At 36.4% G+C, this 20,304-nt stretch overlaps 2 protein-coding genes across 4 annotated transcripts; one reads left to right on the plus strand and one right to left on the minus strand.

Moving 5' to 3' along the window:
* The first annotated feature begins 7,674 nt into the window (after window positions 1-7,674).
* Window positions 7,675-9,826, plus strand: LOC132281612 (cytochrome P450 71AP13-like). The gene is made up of 2 exons (XM_059783304.1): window positions 7,675-8,811; window positions 8,967-9,826. The coding sequence occupies exons 1-2, from the start codon at window positions 7,885-7,887 to the stop codon at window positions 9,576-9,578; spliced, it is 1,539 nt and encodes a 512-aa protein (XP_059639287.1). The 5' UTR covers window positions 7,675-7,884; the 3' UTR covers window positions 9,579-9,826.
* A 663-nt stretch (window positions 9,827-10,489) lies between these two features.
* Window positions 10,490-19,566, minus strand: LOC132281613 (rhodanese-like domain-containing protein 11, chloroplastic). Of its 3 annotated transcripts, none has more exons than XM_059783306.1 (10): window positions 19,297-19,566; window positions 19,016-19,111; window positions 15,507-15,614; window positions 15,025-15,121; window positions 14,318-14,357; window positions 14,135-14,209; window positions 12,999-13,086; window positions 12,815-12,882; window positions 11,055-11,101; window positions 10,490-10,952 (listed from the first exon to the last, which is right to left on the minus strand). In XM_059783306.1, exons 1-10 carry the CDS (start codon window positions 19,465-19,467, stop codon window positions 10,930-10,932), a joined length of 813 nt encoding a protein of 270 aa, XP_059639289.1. In that variant the 5' UTR covers window positions 19,468-19,566; the 3' UTR covers window positions 10,490-10,929. The 3 variants fall into 3 exon arrangements, with proteins under 3 accessions (XP_059639289.1, XP_059639288.1, XP_059639290.1); XM_059783305.1 differs by having other exon boundaries at window positions 11,055-11,127; window positions 19,297-19,565; XM_059783307.1 differs by lacking the exon at window positions 11,055-11,101.
* Between the last annotated feature and the right edge of the window lie 738 nt (window positions 19,567-20,304).

Below are 20,304 nucleotides of genomic sequence, written 5' to 3' on the forward strand. Positions count from 1 at the left end.
ATCCTAGCTACCTAAGATCATTTCTATCATCAATCACCTCATTCATGCATTTTTAGCAATATAGGGTCATGGTTACACAAAGCAACAACACAGGAGCATGCTTACACAAAGCAACAACATATAGATTCTTAAGGTTATCAACTTGAAGTCTAAAATGCAACATCAACTAAATATAACAATTTAGCATAATTAGAATATATTATACCACACATCAAGACATAGATTCTCTAGGTTATCAACTAGAAATCTAAAAGTATGAAATCAACTAAATATAGTAATTTAGTATGGATGTACTTAACAACATCAAAATCGCCAATAGCCAAAACCACAAGTCAACAAGGTAAACATGATTGTCAACTTGGAATTAAATGCGAAATTAAATAGTGGAAGACTTGGACATCACACTCGGAATTCTGCCGAGACCTCAATGGTTATTCCGGGCATTAACCCGCAGGGAAGACCACCCTAAGTGCGCACTATCTCAATGAATTAAAGGACTCACGTCCCCGTACTAGAGCCAAACCCTAGCCATCTCAACTCAACAATGTCCCAAGATTCCAAAATAAGCCAAATAAGTTTACAACTTATACATATTACTTCTACATAGTAACAAGTTAGCAATTTAACTCCCAATAGTGCACAATAAGCATTTCATATCCATAATGCTATGAAATCACAAGCTAACAATATATTCATATTAGAAACATACTCTCATAAATATAAATTAAACAGCAATGCTCTTCAATGCATATAACACAATCAAGTGAATACATCACAAGTCAAAATCCATGCTCTTAAAATAGAAACAACTTTTAAAACATGATTAAATCCATGGATAAACAAGATAGAATTTAATTACATCAAAATAATTAAACTCTCTAGATTTCAAATCATTTCCAAATGGCCCCAATTTAATATATGCTAATAGACATATCATAGTCATTATATATATTCACACAAAAGCTTAATTAGGCCCATGAAACCACAAAAATAGATTTAATTAATTCTCTTAATTAAAGTCTCTAGATTTTCAAAATCAATCAAATGCTCTCAAATTAAAGTATGTTAACAAACATGCCAAAACTTAATTTAGAAGCATAATACAACTCAATTTCATGTAAGGTACGGCTATGAACTTTAATCTTTCACAAAAGATAAAAATTAATTAAAAAGAGCAATTCTTATTTAATTAATCCCAATTTAATATATGTTAACCAACATATTAAAACAAGAGTTTCTACCATGTCACAATTCAAATTCAAATTTCTCATCATTATGAAAATTAGATCCTATACAAAGAATTAAAATTTCTAACTTTCTAGATTTGATACAAGGCATACATATATGTTATATAATCATGGCAAACACACAATACAACACACAAATAATCCTAAAACATTCCCTACCTCCATTTAAGATGAAATCTCAAATCCCCACCAAAATAAATCGGCTCCGAATCCGATGAAACTCCTAGGTTTTGTCGGGGACAACACCACGAACATGAATCCCAAGGAAGCCCCATCAAAAACACAACTTGACTTCAAACCCGAACTCAAGAAATGGCCAAAACGAGATTCTAATCGGTTGGAATCGAAGGCCTCGCCTAGGGGAACATTAAACACTAAGGCACTAAGGTATTTCATTGAAGGGAAGAAGCTCAAAAGAGGAGAGAGAAGGTGGCAGCCGTGGCTGCCATGAGATCCGGCCAAGAGAGGGGAGAGAGAGAGTGAAATCTGATTTTTCACTTAAAGGCCCCCTATTTATAGAAAAACTCAAAAAGTGCCCCGAACGGGCCCCGCCGGGTCCGAAAAAGTGAAATTTGAGCAAACGCGCTCAAACGGCAAAACTCCGAGAATGAAAAAGATTCCAAATGAGAAAATATGAACAACGGAAGAAATAGCGTCAAAAACCGAGTCTTGAATAGAAAGTTATGCCCAAAACAAGTTTGGCGCAAATTGGGGCTAGAAACCCTGAAACTAGAAAACATCATCCAGGAGGAAATTCTAAGAGTCCACGACTCGACGAAATGCAAAAATGAATCACATACGAGGATCCAGGCTCAAAACAAGGCATTAAGCAATAACTTTCATTAATTGCACAATGGCCCCTCCAAAAAGTGAAAACTACGAAACTGCCCCAGAATGAAAATATCTTCCAAAAGATATTTTCTTAGATACCCTTGAAATAAAATATCTTCAAAAGATATTAATGAAAAACACCCCAAGAAAAGAAAAAAGTTTCCAAAGAACTTTGCATTTATACCCTTATGGGCACCGGAAGCAACCAGAGTACTTTCTCACGAAAGTAAAGATACGTATCTCATAGAAATCATTGAGAATGAAGATACGTGAAGTCAGAAACCAACTCCGGACACAAGAAGTGTGGTTACGCAAACAGAATGACAAATGAGGAAAAGACAAAATAGGGAAAAAGACAAAAAGTGAATAGTGTCAAAAAACGAAAAATGTGGGAATAACTCGGTCCTCAAAGGAAGTTGTCAATCCACAGAAAAAAGTCTCAGAAATCACTCCAGAGCACTCAAGACGACACTAATTGACAAGAAACCAAACTTAGAAGGGAAAAGACAACGGAAAAAATTTATCCGAAAAATCCTGGTCATTTCAACCTTCCCACCTTAAAGGGATTTCGTCCCCGAAATCTAGCCCAAACAAAACAAAAAGGCGAAACCAGGATAACTACGGAGTACAACTCCGAGTACCCCACACAACACGCCACACCAGCGACCTCAAAGCTGAAAGGAACACACAAACCAGTGTTATCTGCACCCACGTGCTCATGACAAGACAACTTCTCAAAGGAAAAGTGACCACATGGCCACACGACAAGTCTGAACTCACACAGAGAACCTAAGGTCAGACAAAAGAATGGAAAACAACAACCGTAAGCGTCCCTCCTGACAAACCATCATAAGGAACTCCAAGATAACCACATATCAAATCAGGGTACAGAACAAACACAACGTGGTAGTACGAATAGTGACCAAAACCCACCCACAACGTACACAAATGTGTGATAGCAATGACAGTACCTAGTGCCCGCCCATACTTACTCGTCAGTAAAGTAGCGTCGACGGCAACTAGTACTCGCCCACAACACACAACTTTGTACGGTAGCATGACAGTAGAAGGCACTAATTCATAACCTGCCCCCCACTAGGTCTACCCATGAAACCTCTCGATACCAATGACATCAATGTCAAAAATGATCATTGCCAAAAGTACTACGGAGACTAACATTTTGTAAGAGTTGAGATATAGTCCAAAGATATCCGGCTGAATCATCCTGGCCAATCCCAAAACTCTGACAACAATGCTATAGGTACCGTTATGCTTAAGGTCCCAAATCCTCAATACAGCAAAACTAACATCTCCAATGTTTCAAAATACCCTTATTAACAACATTAATCATGAATCCAAAACCTGACAAGCAAATCAATGCCTACAGAAAATCAGAACGAACCTCACAATAAGACATTTCATCGAAAGTCCTTCATATCTTCCTGAAACAGATCAACTATAAGACCAATCACCATGATTAAACATCAGATCCGCATCCCTATCACGAATAACTAATTCCTTAAAATACAAAACCACCAAGTGGCACACACATCAAAATGCCAACAACCAAGGTCATAAAATGAATCTCTCAAAACCGTACTTGAAAACACCAAGTTAAATCAAAATTCCTCAATTTCTATCGATCCATAAACAACCACTGGAACTACGATTCCTCAAGACCATGCCTAGTTATAACTAGGACGAGAAGACTCCACAGACAAACCATATCCAACAGCAATCTTCCAAAACTTTTCCTAAAAGTTAACCACATCCAAGTCTCTAAAACGGAAACAAGTCTCCAAAAGACATTCTCAAAAGAGCATCGAGCTCACCTCACAATAAAAAAAAAAATCCTCAATGATATGGACACAAGTCCCTATAAAATGATCTCACACCAATCAACTCACTCTGAGCACTACAACTCCGTCAACAACTACGGCAGAAACTCCCCAAGGGAAGACACAAAAGAAAGGGAGCTACCAGTCCTAAAAAGGACAACACCTCGACTCTGTCTCTGAAACGAAAGACAACAAGGTCAAAGACTTCACCCCTACATGGAAGTAAGCCGACCTAAATACATCAAATCCTCACCAAGGACTCAATACAACAACGATGATTCTTATGGACCAACCAACCCCAAAACGGAAAGAAGAGACTCACTCATTGTGAAGTCCCTAACACGAACCAACACAAAACCCTTGTGGAAACCCGCATACACACTACGTGCGACTGAGGGAAACGAATGGGAAAACCAAACCTGGAAGTCATGCATATGACAAGGAATGCAACTACTAGAAATAAAATCTACTCACATAGATAAAAATCAAAGGTACATGCAACACGTCTTCACGTAAGCACAAAATCATATCATTAAAACATAGTAACAACATGGCATCTCTAAGCATATAAAGAAGGCATGCTAATGCCATACAACAAGAAGGTAAATGTGGATAGACCTCCACCTACTCATGCACCACAATATCATAAATGAAACCACTAACATGGTAGAAAACAAAACTGCAGAAGATAAAATGATGCAACAATGAACCCTATGGACATCGTGTCCTAGAGTGTCGAAGAAAAGGAAGGACAATTCCTAGTCATAAACTGTCTCCAAAACCAATGCGACAACAACATGTCTCTAAACAAACGTGAACCCTTACCACAACGGTAAGACTCTAACAATCTAACTTTGAATCTAGAGGTGACACTAACAGTGCAGTGCTCTCACTACCCGTAACATCAATCAATTGACTTGATCCCAAAAGTGTCATCACGTATGAACTCCTCAAAGAAAATGGCAACTACAGCCATACCAATAACAACTAAATCAATCACCACGACTGATCCCCAAAACAACCATCATCATCACCGATCAAAGGACAACGCCTATCAAAACAAAACCAACACTGATTCCATTCGAACTGTGCTTGTAGCTAGCCAGCACGGTAGCATGACAGTGCCATGCACTCGTCCACAAACGTACCCACCCACGAAAAACGCAAGTTTCAGAGGAATCATCCTGAATAATCAAGGATCCTAAGAGGTCCATAACCTCATAATGGCCCAAAACCAACAAATCCACCACTACGGTAATGCTAAATGACTCACTTCATGAGAGTCTAAACAAAAAGGTGACCATCCACCTATGACGGCCCAAGTTTTGTAAACTCGGTGCGTCAATGATAACCAAAAGATGACCCGATAACGGATCCGAAATGCGGAAGCAAAAGGTGAAACAACGATCTCTAGAGATACAATGCGTCTCTAAGACACCAATGTGACCCTCAATGAGGTCATGGAACCCAAAGGAAAACAAATGCGGAAGTGTCGTTTCAAAAACGGACAAAAAAGAACCTAGGAGCAAAAATGGTCATTTTGCAAAAAAGTGGATTCAAGTGCTATCGAGCACACCACTGGGAAGACAATGAAAAACTAATCATGATGGACTCAAGAATTTCATTATTCGGATTCCGGACGAAGGAGAAACGACAAAACAAAGAAAAACGAGCAATAAAGCTAAAAGGGGTAATCTGGTAATTATCCAAAAATATTTGGGTGTAACCGAGCACACAATTTGATAGACAATGAAAAATTAATCAATTTAAAAAAAAAAATACACTTGATTTGGAGTCCGGATGAGGGAGAAAGGTCAAAAACAAAATCGACATCTCGGTAGCCCGACGAAGGCCGTAACAGCTACAGTGCCGTCAACCCACTACTGCTGCAACTGAGAGTAAAAACGGGCATCTAAATGGACTTTTCTGGAAAAACTCAAAGAAGAAACCCCACCAAAATTGAGTTTTCTATGTGACTCGCGAGGAAAAATGAAAAAAATGCATTGTGAAATACCCGAAATGCCCCTGGAACAGAATAGGGTAAAACTCCCTAAAAATGCTACTTAGAGTTTTTGTTTCATCAAGGATGGTGTTGTTTGCCAAAGTAAGTATGCAAGTGCATGCAATATGATAAAATAGATGTATCAACATGGCCTAAAGCCTCTTTACATTCCATTAACAAGTTTTAGCATACAAAGCCTCCATAGTTGATAAAAATACATTTTCAAGCAAAATATGGCACCAATTGAATACAAGTGCAAATATAAACTTGCTTGGCCCTTGGCCTCATCTCCTACATGTCAAATGTATTAAAAGGAGTGTACTTATGTACACTTTACATACGTATAATCAAATAATACAAGTTTGATACATAAAGCTACCAAACGATCCAAGGCAATGAAATCTTTCTGACTTGTCACATTTGTTTGTGTTACACTCGTCTGATATGGATGGAGGAATGTTGGAATGTTATTCTATACTGAACACAAAGCTTGAAGGAAGATTGCACTTGGATACAGGATGCTGTTAAGGTGACTAACCCAGTAAATAATTTTTTCAGTTAATGATATAATATTAGAGATCAATCAACACAAGTGACAAAATGAAAAAAATTCACTGTTAGAAGGAGACTAACGAGTCCAAGCGACTGCAGTAATATGGAAGAATTCCACTTTAATCAAAATCACCTACAATACCAGATGCCTCATCACTGGAACTAAAATTCCTGGCTGAAATGTTCTGTAGTGAAATGTGGAGGGCAAAAGAAACAAGAAATGACAATTAAAAGCTATATAGATATCTCAAATCATATACATATTAGATCTGTGGTAGCAAAAAATCATAGGGAGATTGAAGACTGTCATCCAACAAATATGTAACAAAAGTCTCTCTCACACAACATATATATATATTATGAATTTGGAAGGATCAACAAGACCTCAATGATTTTTTATAACAATGTCAGCTCTGCTGCAGCATGCATTCATTGGCAGCGGTGGCGGCCAGGGTGTAACTGGAAGGAGTAACAGCAGAGAGGGAAAAAAATAGTATGCATGACCAATCCCAACAATAGCTCAAACATGATTCATATAGTAAGGTTATTGCAGAAAATAAAAGAGAAGTAAGGCTATTTAAGTGATTTCATATGTAACCAGGACGGGGCAGATTCACCCTATCCTAGTACCTAACAAGCCTCCAACACTGTCAGGTTTTCTATCCAGCTACTCTTCAGACCTCCTGTTAAGGGCGGGTCAGGGTGAAAGAAGGACCCAACCAAATGGTAATCTCGCCATCCTTGGTGGGATATTGGTTATAAAGCATTAATCTTGCTTAGCAGACCTAAATACAAAGGTGTAACAAGTGTCCATATATTGCCAATAGAAGATTCCATAGATCACAAGGATAGCAAAATTATTGTAGTGAATGGATCTGTCAGAATCCTAAAGATTATATTGCCAAGAAAAGATTCCACAGATCATAAGAATAGCAAAATTATTGAAGTTCAGTGCATCTGTCAGAATCCTGAATGGCAACACTTTGTCACCAATCAAACAGGGACCACCAAGAGAAAAGTTCCCTTGTCAATTTTCACAGAGATAAAAGAGAGCCACAAACAAACTTGTCAGGAGCCTTGATAAGATTGACAACAAAATCAATAGAAGAAAAACAAAGTGACCATGAAAAAGACAGTTCATCTAACAAAAGTTATGAATGAGATGATAATATACAGTTTTGATGGAGAGAAATCTTCCTAAAGATTTTCTAAATTTTGCCATTCTGTCATTCCGTGTATAAAAGAGAAAAAGAGAAAAAAAAAAAAATTTATTACAAAATTCGTAAATCAGAACTATTTTAGATGATTGAAAATTCAAAAGAGGGGCTAGACTTTTAGGCATATAATTAGATGCCCACCCACAAAGAAAGTAGTGTCTGGCAACTCACAAAGAAACTGGTGTCTGTTACTCACAATGCTAGAAGGAACTCCAATGGCTCTCCTTCAATGGCTGAAGGAAGGCATCCTACCCTCATTAATTTTAGCCTCACCTTTTCTGGTAGTCATATTGAATTTTCTCTTGAAGGGAACCTCAAGGAAAACAATGTCCAATCTCCCTCCCAGTCCTTTAAAGCTACCTATCATCGGCCACCTTCACCAGCTAGGCAACATGCCGCACCTATCTCTATACCGCCTAGCTGAGAAACTTGGGCCCATCATCCACTTGCAACTTGGTGAGATTCCAACAGTTGTGGTTTCCTCAGCTAGAATGGCGAAGGAAGTGTTAAAAACCCATGATCTTGCACTTTCAAGCCGTCCTGAGATCTTTTCAGCCAAACATCTTTTCTATAATTGCACTGATGTTGTCTTCTCCCCATATGGAGCTTACTGGAGGCAAATACGGAAAATCTGCATACTTGAGCTACTAAGTGCCAAGCGTGTCCAATCTTACAGCTTTGTAAGAAAAGAAGAAGTTGCACGTCTGGTTCATCGGGTTGCAGAATCATATCCTGGCAACACCAATTTAACCAAGATGCTTGGACTATACGCAAATGATGTCCTCTGTCATATGGCATTTGGAAGGGATTTCTCAGCAGGAGGGGACTATGATCGACTTGGGTTCCAAAAGATGCTTGAAGAGTATCAGGAGTTGCTAGGAGGATTCAGCATTGGAGATTTCTTCCCTTCCATGGAATTTATGCACACCTTAACCGGCATGAAATCAAGACTTCAGAACACCTTTAGACGTTTCGACCAGTTCTTTGATGAGATTATAAAGGAACATCTAAATCCCGAGAAAAAAAAGGAAGACAACATAGATCTTGTGGATGTCTTACTAGAAAGACACAGTGAAGCCACCGAAATGCCTCTCACTATGGACAATATTAAAGCCATCATCTTGGTAGTAAAATCTCCTTTATTCTCTGCTTCTCTCTTTAAATTCACTCACATCCATAGAATCAAATGGTTCAAATTACAGGTGTATTTTCCTCCCATTTTTAGCAAAACAATTTGCATTTAGACCCCCCAATTAAAGAATTGTTACTGTTATTGCAGGACATGTTTGCCGCAGGAACTGATACAACCTTCATAACCTTAGATTGGGGGATGACAGAGCTCATCATGAATCCCAAAGTCATGGAAAGAGCACAAGCTGAAGTAAGAAGAGTTGTCGGAGAAAAAAGATTTGTGTTAGAGAGTGACCTGCCTCAGCTGCACTACACAAAAGCTGTTGTCAAAGAGATCTTCCGCTTACATCCTCCCGCACCAGTATTAGTCCCAAGAGAATCCATGGAAGATATAACCATTGATGGGTACAATATTCCTGCCAAAACAAGGTTTTTTGTCAATGCCTGGGCAATAGGGAGAGACCCAGAATCCTGGGAAAATCCAGAAACATTCAAACCAGAGAGATTCATGGGAAAAACTATTGATTTCAAGGGGCAAGATTTTGAGCTGATACCTTTCGGAGCTGGCAGAAGAGGCTGCCCTGCTATTACATTCGGAATGGCAAGTGTTGAGCTAGCACTGACTCAACTTCTCCACAGCTTTGATTGGGAGCTTCCTCCTGGTATCCAAAATAAAAATTTGGATATGACAGAAGTTTTTGGTATCACAATGCACAGAAAATCTCCTCTGATTGTGGTAGCCAAACCATGGTTTCCATAAGAGAAGACTTGTCAACAAATAAATCAAATCAAAATAATATTCAAGCTGTGGCTATGTTACTTGGAACTCAGGTACTAGTGCTAGTATGATCCAAGCGTCGGATGTGTCAAATCTTGCTAAATATTTATATAATGCAATATTTTCTTTTATTTTCTAGAGTAAAATAACAGTTTTATGTAATATAGTGTTTAAAATGGGCATTTAGCTCACTATGAAGTAATAATCTAATAAAATTAAATTATTGGATATGCTTTTTAGGTACATCTCTGACCTAATGTGTCAGACACATCCAATACCCTTATCCAAGTATCGTGCTCCTGACATGGATACTTTACATGCTTTTGAAGAGTCCATATAACATAGATTCACAGGTCATCCTAAATTTAAAAAGTACCCATACATTTCATATCATTCATTGCACAAATAAAGATAAGAAACAATAAAAGATGCCCAGTCAAATAAGATGAAACCGTTAACCATTTTCTTTTTTTCTTGGAGGATTATGGAGCTTATTAACAATTGTGATGCTCCGGATCCAATGGTAACATGACATTTCGAGAACAGTTAGTGCTCAAGTAAAATCTTGAAAGGGGTAAAATACAGAATGATGTGGTGATAGACCACAGGTTCCATTCCATCAAGACACAATGGTTGGAAGTTCATATCCAGAGCTCAGAGTGGGCTGGGTTGATTGACTACTAGAACCAACCCACCAGCTGATTAAAAAATTATATGTTAAATAGAAAGCACATAAAATAATAGAGAATTTTGTACTCCAAACTAGCCTAGTCCGCATGAGAACTAAGTTGAATAATGACATCATGACTTGATCTGAAAATGAGTTATCAGCAAGAAAGAAAAGGTTCTAAAGAAGTCACAAATCACTAAATATGTACAATTTGCAAGTCATGTGAAAAATAAGAACATACCATTAGATATTGGCATTCAAAATCTAGAATTCTGAAACTAATTATTAATCTCTCCTTTTACAAACCACTATTGGCTTATCAATTCCATGACACAATTAGAGCATGACTTCCAGAACCACACAAGGAAGAATCATGCAAAAACTATGACTCTTATCGACTGAGAGATTACAGAAAGAGACAAATGAAAAGGGTGTGGGTGCAGGGTTTTGTCCTAAATGATTTATATGGCGCAGCTTTTGAGGAAGGGTCCTTTATGCTCATCAACTTTTTGGTCTCTGGTTTCAGTAAGGAGATCCATAACTGATCTGTCGTCTCTCAATGTAATTGGTCACAAATACCTTCAGAGTTTAGCCATTGATCTTCAGTGAGGCCTTAAATCCTTAATATAACTGCCCAATTGCTGAGCCCCAATGAACACAGCATCAGCTACAAGAAAGACTCCAACCTGTGACAGAAACAATTGGATTGGAGATCATTCTAGTGGTAATAACAGAGTTAAGATTAAACAGTGTTGTTTCTTTCCTCAATGTCTGGGATGAATTATTACCAGACGAGCAGAGAAAACTAATCGGTATTCCCAACCCTCCGTGGCACCTGCAGCTCTTTGCTGGTCAGTCCAACTGACAACCAGGTGATGGCAATTAGTGCATTGATTTTTAATTTAGACTTCATTATGTCATATTAACTAAATTATCTTGACAGATTCAAAGTACATGACGCAACATGCAGATTGAGAAAAATACAAATGAAGTTCATACAAATAGCTATGAAGTTTGGAGACAGATATGGAAAACGGATTAAAAAATGGGATATGGATACGATAAAGACAAAACAATGTATATGTATATATATTGTTTCTATATAGATATATAAAAGAATAAAATCTATATACGTATCTATGTAAAAAGTTAAAAGTAATAATTATTTGTCATGTCATATATATTGTTACTAACATTCCCTTATTAAATAATTATTACAAACAAGATGAGAGTTATGTTGAATGGATATAAACTTTGAACTAAGTTATATCTCTTTCTTTTTTATTTGAAGAATATCTAAGCATTTGAAACCCTTCTTATTCTTTTCTCAACAATCATACTACGCTATTATACTTGGAAAAGTTCAATTTTAAAGTTAAACACTTGCCAAACATTCTCAGAGTATCTGAAAAATATTGGCTATGTAACCGGAGTATTTTAGAAATATCAAATATGTATTTGGAAAGTAAAAAAAAAAGGATGTTAAATTATGGGTATGTCTAAGAGTTATCAGACACTCATCCACAAGTAATCCTAGAAGTATCAGAATCTGACATAGACAAGACAATGTGATGTTATGGCCCGAATTTTGTTTTGTCCTGGGTCACAATTCGACCCGGTAATTTTTTTTTGACCCACTTTCCCTTGCTGGTATTGGACTCTATTTAGTACTCTTGATACCCGGTGTACAAGGGCGTTTAGGGTTTGGAGTGGGATAACAATAGAACACTGAAAACAATAGGAAAGAGGGTGAGAGAGAGCTAGGGTTTGGGACTGACACTTGTAATTTCCTAGTTTTCGCAATCTGAAATCTTTTGCCGGATCTTCACCGTGGACATAGGTTTTGCCGAACCACGTAAATCTTTGTGTTCTTTGTCTGTGGTGTGTTTACTTTTCTATTGTAAATCATGATTGTGTTCTTGGTTCACGGTATTTGTCACAACAGACACGGATATGGCCCCTTATAGACACATAGAAAGATTAAAGTCCAAGCATATAGGTTCTTATTGCAAGTTAACAATGTTTTGGAAAAAGATATAGGGTTAGACTATAAGTCAGGGACAATAATTAATATTCTTAAAGTCAGGATATGATATACCTACTAGCAAGGAGGTATGTCCAATTATCACATGGGTCAGAGAAAATTCATCCCTGTTCTGGTAGTTATCTAATCCCGCATCCTTTCTGCCAATATTCTATGGATCATTTTCCATGCCTTTCACGGCCATCCAAAAAACTCGAGACTAACCACCACACCAACATACGGCAACACAGGTTGGCTTAAAAGTAATTCCTAGGTGAGATTATCTAAGGTCCAATTCCTTATATGTACAGAGTATATACAAGATCATGACCACATATTGAAGCAAGAATATTAGTTGATCATGACTGCATTAACAGAAGGAAATGCAAGATTTTCATATTGTGAGAAAATAGAAAAGAAAATAATGTAAACGCAAGATTTTCATATTGTGAGAAAATAGAAAAAGAAAATAATCATCCTTTTCTCATGGAAACATGTCTAAAAGGAAAAATAGGATTTGGTTACCCAAGGAACTCTGAAACTCCACCAATCCCAGCAAACTTAAAAGGCTGAGGACCTTCCCTTTCGAGATCCTGCTCCATATGAAATAGGGCCACAATTTCAACAAATACTTTAGTATGAAAAAACTTAAAAGACCAGGTAAACAGGAATCAAAAAGAAAAGGGAACTTCTCCATAAACACTTGTACCTCTTCTTCAGCAGCCTCAAGACCCCGTTGAACCCAGAAAAGGTTTCTGTAACCAGCATTGTACAGTAACTCACAAGCAGCAAGAGATCTGCCTGATTAATGTGGTTCAGTATGAAGCAAGGAATGTGAAAATATATCATACCATGTCATTTACATCACGAATGATTTCATGTTTCAAATTTCTACTACTTTTAAATTGAATTACTGTCATTTAACATTTTCTTTACTCAATGCAGATGGCAGCCCAACGTAGATTACAACATTCCCCAGGCAAATTCTAAATAAACTTCCATTTATAAATACATGTTGCGGAACAGCTTGAGAGGTTTCGGTTTGTGGAAGTACGAAGGTGCACTGTCGAAGCCTCACCAAGGAACTACCGTGATGTGAACTAAGATCCAAAAAGCTTGCATCTCTAACCTAGATGAATGAATAACTATAATTTTGACTGACTTATCAAAAACACTAAATTTAAGTAACAACTCCTATTGTGTGCAAATTCATTGTTTATACCAATCATATTTGCCCAGAAAGTATATATTTCTTCTTTAGTTTAAATGGATGGCAAATTTCATCTGAAAACATTGTTATCCTGAAGAAAATATTGGTGTCCAATAGAGCAATATTAGTAAATTTAGATTAAGGAAAAAAAAGTCTTGACCATCATGTAAAGCTTTATTAGTCAAATATTTAGGTGAACTGGGAATTGCATGTATACTAATCGGCTCCAAACTTCCATTAGTTCCCCATATCATCTGACACCACAATTTCATATTCCAGAACAGAGGACTCACAAGATAAAACATGATCCTTTGCAAAAACATGAAATAGAACAGAAATCTAAGAACAAAAAGGTGAGCAGCATCATTGCTCAAAATCACGAGACCCTGTTGCAAATAAAACACACTACTCTCTCTTCTTCGAACCTTAGACACTGTTGTTTGCACCCAAGAAGATTCGAACCTTAGACCTGGTGCTTCATGAGGCACCAAGGCCAAGTTCTTACCCACTTGAGCCAACCCCTTGGGGTTTAAAACACACTACTCTCATTCCAAACACTTTGAAAACAACTGTAGTGACTACTTCACTTGATAATCTAGTAGCTGAGCACCCATCAGTTCAAAGGATAACATCACCTCAATCCCTTCTGGCATGCAACAATAAGGTCTGTATCTTTTGGGAATTTCTCCTCAACCTTTAATAGAAATTTGCTGTTGAATAAAAGAAAGAAATGAGCAAGAAATCTACAATATCATAAGCAAAGATACAAAAGGATTTACCTATCAAAATAGAAGAAATAAATTCAGTTTGTAACATACTTATCATAAGATAACATAGGAATACCACTCCACCAACCTCCTGCAGAAACACAAATTTTGATTAAACAACCCTGCAAACTCCAAGAGTAATAGTAGAACTGAATTATTTTATTCTTTAAAAATAACTATTAACCTATCATGTTGTCAATTGGTTATTATGTTCTGTAGACTCAAATAGACGTATCAAGCAATCTTCCTAAATCCCAAATCATAGGATATGGGAACTTCGCTTGAAATGTGTCCAAAACTTGTGTATGGTACATTGACACGTCCACATTTAAATAGAATATATGTTATTTACTAGTGTAATATATGAATTTTTTTTTTTTTTTTTTAAGAATCTAACCTGTTAAAAATTTGGATTAAATGGGATGTGATGAAACATTGGATTTTAATCTATTTCAAAAGTAGAAAACTCCTCTTTCCTCTCAAATTTGAGTTTTTTTTCTTCTTCATTGATTATCACACATGGAGAATCGGGATGTCTAGTCTGGCTCGTGTGTTGGACACATATACCCATAATGTGTACACTGAGAAGAATCGGATGGTCTATGTATCGCAATCTAATCAATGGCAAATGTACTTTCTTGTTCCTAATAGAAACCCATACAAACTTTTTTACTGACTATTCATTTAACTATTAGGAAGTCCTTTAATTAATTGGAAAAATAATACCAATTACAAAAAAGAAGAGAATTGTATGATACCCATCATGAAATTTGTGACCTTTCTGGAGAGAATTCCAGCATCAAATCTATCATCAACATCAAAGATCGGGATCCAGGTTGAGCCTTTAACCCATGCCTTCAAACAAGAGCTACAATTATGAGAACATAATAATGGAAGTGGAAAGAGACAATGTGGTCCAAGTTTTTTTAAAGGGGAAAAAGGTAAAACTAAGTATGCAATGACAAATTATCAACAAGTAATAGTGATGCATAATTCAATAAGAAAAATGAACTTACAACACTACTCAAGCTTTGAATGTGCAACTTCTGCCCTTAATGCAGAGTTTTTAGGAAACTCCTAAGACAAAGTGATAATCTATAATGAAGTAATGTGGAGAGTGATAGAGAATACAAAATTTTGATCGAGTACCAAAGGTGTACCAGAAAGTATGACATCTGCCATCCATGTTCACACAATATGACTTCACTGGAAAAGAAAATTGAGAAGGAAAAGCATTCACCTTTTTATGTTCAGTAGAGGGACGAACGTCGAGTAGCGTTTTGTCGGAGAGTTGAATTGCATACCCAGCTTCCCTTGGTGTGAGAACTTTGACTTTTTCCTGCCTGACCTATGATAAAACAGATTTAGGTAACCAAAAAGGAAAGTCAACATAGAACGTTAGACCTCCCTGTCGACGAATGGCCTTGCACGGCCTAGATAGGTCTTAGCATTATCACGGAATACCAACAAAATTTACATATGAAAAAGCCAAAAAAAAGAAGAAGAAGAGGAAGGGAATGAGTTAGAGATATTAATGTAATTTATTTTATAATTTCCAAATAAAATTTATAATTTATTTAATGGTTTATATATCAACTCTGATTTTTTTGGCAGCTGACCTAGCCTTACTTTTTCTTCCCTAACGAGCCTGATGACAATTTTTGTTTTAGTTATGCTTGTCTTAAACCAGCTTTAGTTATTTCAAGGTTGTTAAAATCGGGATTCTACGTAGAATCATTTTGGGCTCCGTAGAATCGGAATCGTAGAATCAGATCGAAAATCATAAGATTCTACCAACTAGTAAAAAAAAATAATTCAAACTAACTTCTTAAACAATATAATGTGTAAAATATAGCAAGAATAAGGCCAAAACACCAAAAAAATAAAATAAAAAATGTATGAAGGTACCATACCAAAGTTCAAATATATAAAAGAGAATGTAGCTCAAAAGGTAGAGCTCTCATGACAACTATGCAATTTGTAAGTTGTGAAGTGTGTGAGAAGATGAAGGTTTGAATCCTAATCCATAACATAAGTTCACAAATCCCAAATCCTAATCTAAACTTACAACAGCTCCCTTAAAAGAAGAGAACACAAATAAAATAGAAAAGGAACTAAACATAGTTACAAAGCATAATGTAAAAAGTAAAGAACAGAATAGAATTAAAGGGCCCATTCTTCATGCTTAAAAAAAATAAAATATTGATCAGAAACAGGAAAATAAAAATAAAAAATTTGAACAGCAACAGGAAAAAAAAAAAAAAAAAAAGAAGAAAAATTGGGGATTAGGGCTAGTGTTTTTTTCTTATTTATATGGACTTGTTTTGGGCCCCAAAATTGTGGACCTTTCTTATTTAGAGAATCCAACACTTAAGAAAGTGAACCAGGCCAAAAAAGATAAGCCCAAACAAAAAAATCTCAAAATCTTGTAGAATCGCAAGATTCTACTACGATTCTACACAATTCTACTACGATTCTGTACAGGGGAACGATTTCTATACGAGTTGACTCGTTTTGGGTTGGTGGGATAGTAGAATCGTGCAATTCTACAATCCAAGATCGCGATTTTGACAAACAAATTCATCAATGAATACATACCATGGGTACCCATTCTAAACACGTTCCGTCAGTTCATTATAACAAAGGTAAAATGACATTGACTTAATGAAAGCCTATAGTAATTGAAAATTGAGTTGTTTCTCCAACAATTAATCTAATTATAGTCACAATTCCATCAAACATGTCCTTATTATGCATTATAAATTTATAACATGACAGACAAATAAATAAGAGTGAAAATATTGAAATAGTAAGGAAGTGATATTGCTTTTGATGTTTATATATATTGTCACGACCTGCCACACTGTGTGGATATTGTCCACTTTGCACACTGTAAGAGCTCACGGTTTTCAAAGCGCGCCTACACAATTAGGAGATATCCACATATATAAGTGCCAGCAACTTCTCCCCCCAGGTGATGTGAGACATCTCAATCATCCCCTTTTCAGACCCAGCACCTTCAGTGGCATAACCTAAGAAGCACGGACACGGATACGGGACACGGATATGACACGACACGGACACGGTGACACGGCAAATCCAAAAAAATTAGGACACGGACATGGTGAGGACACAGCGAATAGTATATATGTGTGTGTGTGTGTGTGTGTGATGTAGTACTTTAAAAATTACTGAGTGTTACCATTTTTCATCAACCTCACAATGAAAAAAAAAAAACACAAATCATAACTCATAACTAATAAATTATAAAAGAACAATGTTGCATAGTTATAAAACCAAATAAAAAACAAGACATTAGAATAATAATTAGTATCATTTAATCATCATTGCAACTTTACTCCAAATACAAAAGCATAGACAGAAAAGACTATTAACATTCATGACTGTTTAACATTCAGGACTTTACCGTTAGAAACATTCACAAAAACCTAAAGGCTAGTCCCAATAAAAGATACAAAAACAAGTCAATGTACTATCATCTATTCCCATCCATCATTTGACCTAGGACTTTTACCATTTACAATACCAAAAGGATAGTACAAAACAAAAAAAGAACATATGAGCATTAAAAAATTTAACAAAAAATAAAATAAAATAAAATAAAATAAAAAATTCCAGACACGTATGTCCGTGGAGTGTCCATGCTGTGTCCGAAAATTTAAAAAAAAAAAAAAAAAAAAAAAAATTCTAGAAACCTTTTTTTGGTGTGTCCGATGCTTGGTATACGTGTCCGACACGTGTTGAACACGGATTCTTCGCCCATTTTGGCATGTCTGTGCTTCTTAGGGCGTAACCCTTATGAATTTATGCACGATCCCCCTATTTCCGGCTGGGGATTGGCTTTAATACCATATGTCAAGGCCTAAACCACGCTATATAGATATTTGGTCGTCTCGCTTTGCCTCGGGAGAAGTTGTTGGCACTTATATGTGTGGATGTCTTCTAACTGTGTCGACACATTTTGAAAACCGCGAGCACAGACAATGTGCAAAGCAAACCGCACTTATATGTGTGGATGCCTTCTAACTGTGTCGACACGTTTTGAAAACCGTGAACACAAACAGTGTGCAAAGCAGACCGTATCTACACATTGTTGGCGGGTCCTGACATGTACACATATATATATATATGTGTCTGCTTTTGGTGTTATACACACACACACACACATATATATTTGTGTGAAGGTGCATATAGACCTAAATTGCTATCATCATTATTATTTTACTATTAGATTTTGGTTGAAGAATATGTTACGGATATTATTCCCAATTGTAGAAACTAAGAATGAAGAATCATATATGTTACCCTAATCTGACCGAATTCATGATAACCACGGGATATGGAAAATTTTAGTCTCGTGTAATTGGAATGGAAGTGAGTTCCACTTCCAATTGTAAGACACAAATTTCAAACAACTGATAATGGAATTGCAGCACTTCTGGTATGTCCACAAACAGATATGGTTGAACTAGCTTTTGGGATTTTAAATTACAAACAAAGTCAAGTAGTTTTCAATTCCGTGCAGGAATTTGCAAGTGATTAAAAACCCAATTCACTGGAAACAAGAAACTAATACATTACATAAACAAGAATGTTGTAAAAAGAATCAACTATGGTAGTATAATACTAACAATTCCAGGGTTTTAGTAAATCTATTTAAGTAAAATGAAATAGAAACAAATTTTTAAAAAATCCTAGTAATAATTGCAAGTAATTGAGCAGAAATACCATAGCTTCCCATCTCTTTCTAGCTGCAGCCATATCTTTCATTTGCTTCAACTCGTATTCCTCTTCAACTGCTTGCATTCGTATGATTCTTGAATACTAAATCAAATACAAGGACGACCCGTCTCATTAAATATATATATATACACACACACAAACATACATTCAAACATATATATACACACACATACAGTATATATATTCAAATACATGTGCATATAGATAGATAATAGACCAAATTTAATTATTGAACGAAAGATTGAAAAGGTGGAAGATACACTGACCCTTTGTCGTGTTCTATAAGAGCGTCTGAGTTTCAGATGAGAGGGATCTGGAGAGCTGAGGCAATAACCTGAACCCAATTGCATCATGCGATGTTCATCTCGAAAACTGGAACTACAACGCGAGACGCTGAGAGTGTTGAAGGGTGGAAGGCCAAGACCCAGAGTTGTCATTGTTGAGGGTACCTAACAAGACTTCGAAAATTGGAATTTGGTTAATCCACTTTGTGCCTATCGACCCGAGTAATGAAGTAGAAGATGAATAAGAACGAGAACAGACCAATTGCGCACTCTTTACCTGGATAACATTATCCGTGCTGACAACACTGACCACGATTTGTCTTTTCCCTCCACCTCACGACTGATGACACTTTTAACGCATTAAAATAAGCGCAAAATTATGTATTTTCAACCTCCTCGCATCATAAACAACTTCTTAAACCGTCAATTCGACTCACTATTGACGGAGCTGATTTTCCCGCTTAGAGCGTCTCTAATGGTAAAATGTTGAATTCGGATGTCAAATTTATATTTTGATAGTACTATAATGTCAAAATGTTACATTTTAGTAATTCTGCTCCAATGATGCATTTTATGCAAAATGCTATTTTTTGACACAACTACTATTCTTTTTCAACTACCATTCCCACCATTCATATTTGCATCACTAATGTTAACATTATGTACATTTCAGTCAAGTTGTAGATATTAAAATGAAACTAAAATTAAACTTAATTAAAAAAAATCTAAAATCTAAAATATCTAGTCAAAAAAAAACCTATATATATATATATATATATATATATATTTTCTTTTTCAGAAATATTATATATATAGGGCAAATCATTTCAGCCTCCCAAATAGCCAAATATAGTTTTAGGGCAAATCATTTCAGCCTCCCCAATCGCCTCCATCTCTATTCTCATTCTCAACTCTGCAATTCCACCCCCCCCCCCCCCCCCCCCCCGGCGCAACTGCAAACTACAAAATCAACAAGAATCAAAAGTTCAA

The sequence above is a fragment of the Cornus florida genome, unplaced genomic scaffold, assembly GCF_030987335.1.
Source record: "Cornus florida cultivar Cherokee Brave unplaced genomic scaffold, ASM3098733v1 CherokeeBrave_3.0.0_Hap2_Chr11, whole genome shotgun sequence".
NCBI lineage: Eukaryota > Viridiplantae > Streptophyta > Magnoliopsida > Cornales > Cornaceae > Cornus > Cornus florida.

What these genes read in the sequence shown, in the direction of transcription:
- LOC132281612 (XM_059783304.1), top strand. Translation starts at nt 7,885, where the DNA reads ATGCTAGAAGGAACTCCAATGGCTCTCCTTCAATGGCTGAAGGAAGGC. An exon ending in ATATTAAAGCCATCATCTTG is followed by an intron (nt 8,812 to 8,966) that starts GTAGTAAAATCT and finishes CTGTTATTGCAG; the next exon opens with GACATGTTTGCCGCAGGAAC.
- LOC132281613 (XM_059783305.1), bottom strand. Translation starts at nt 19,467, where the DNA reads ATGACAACTCTGGGTCTTGGCCTTCCACCCTTCAACACTCTCAGCGTC. An exon ending in CCTCTACTGAACATAAAAAG is followed by an intron (nt 15,122 to 15,506) that starts GTGAATGCTTTT and finishes TCTTGTTTGAAG; the next exon opens with GCATGGGTTAAAGGCTCAAC. An exon ending in TAGTTTTCTCTGCTCGTCTG is followed by an intron (nt 10,953 to 11,054) that starts GTAATAATTCAT and finishes TTTCTGTCACAG; the next exon opens with GTTGGAGTCTTTCTTGTAGC.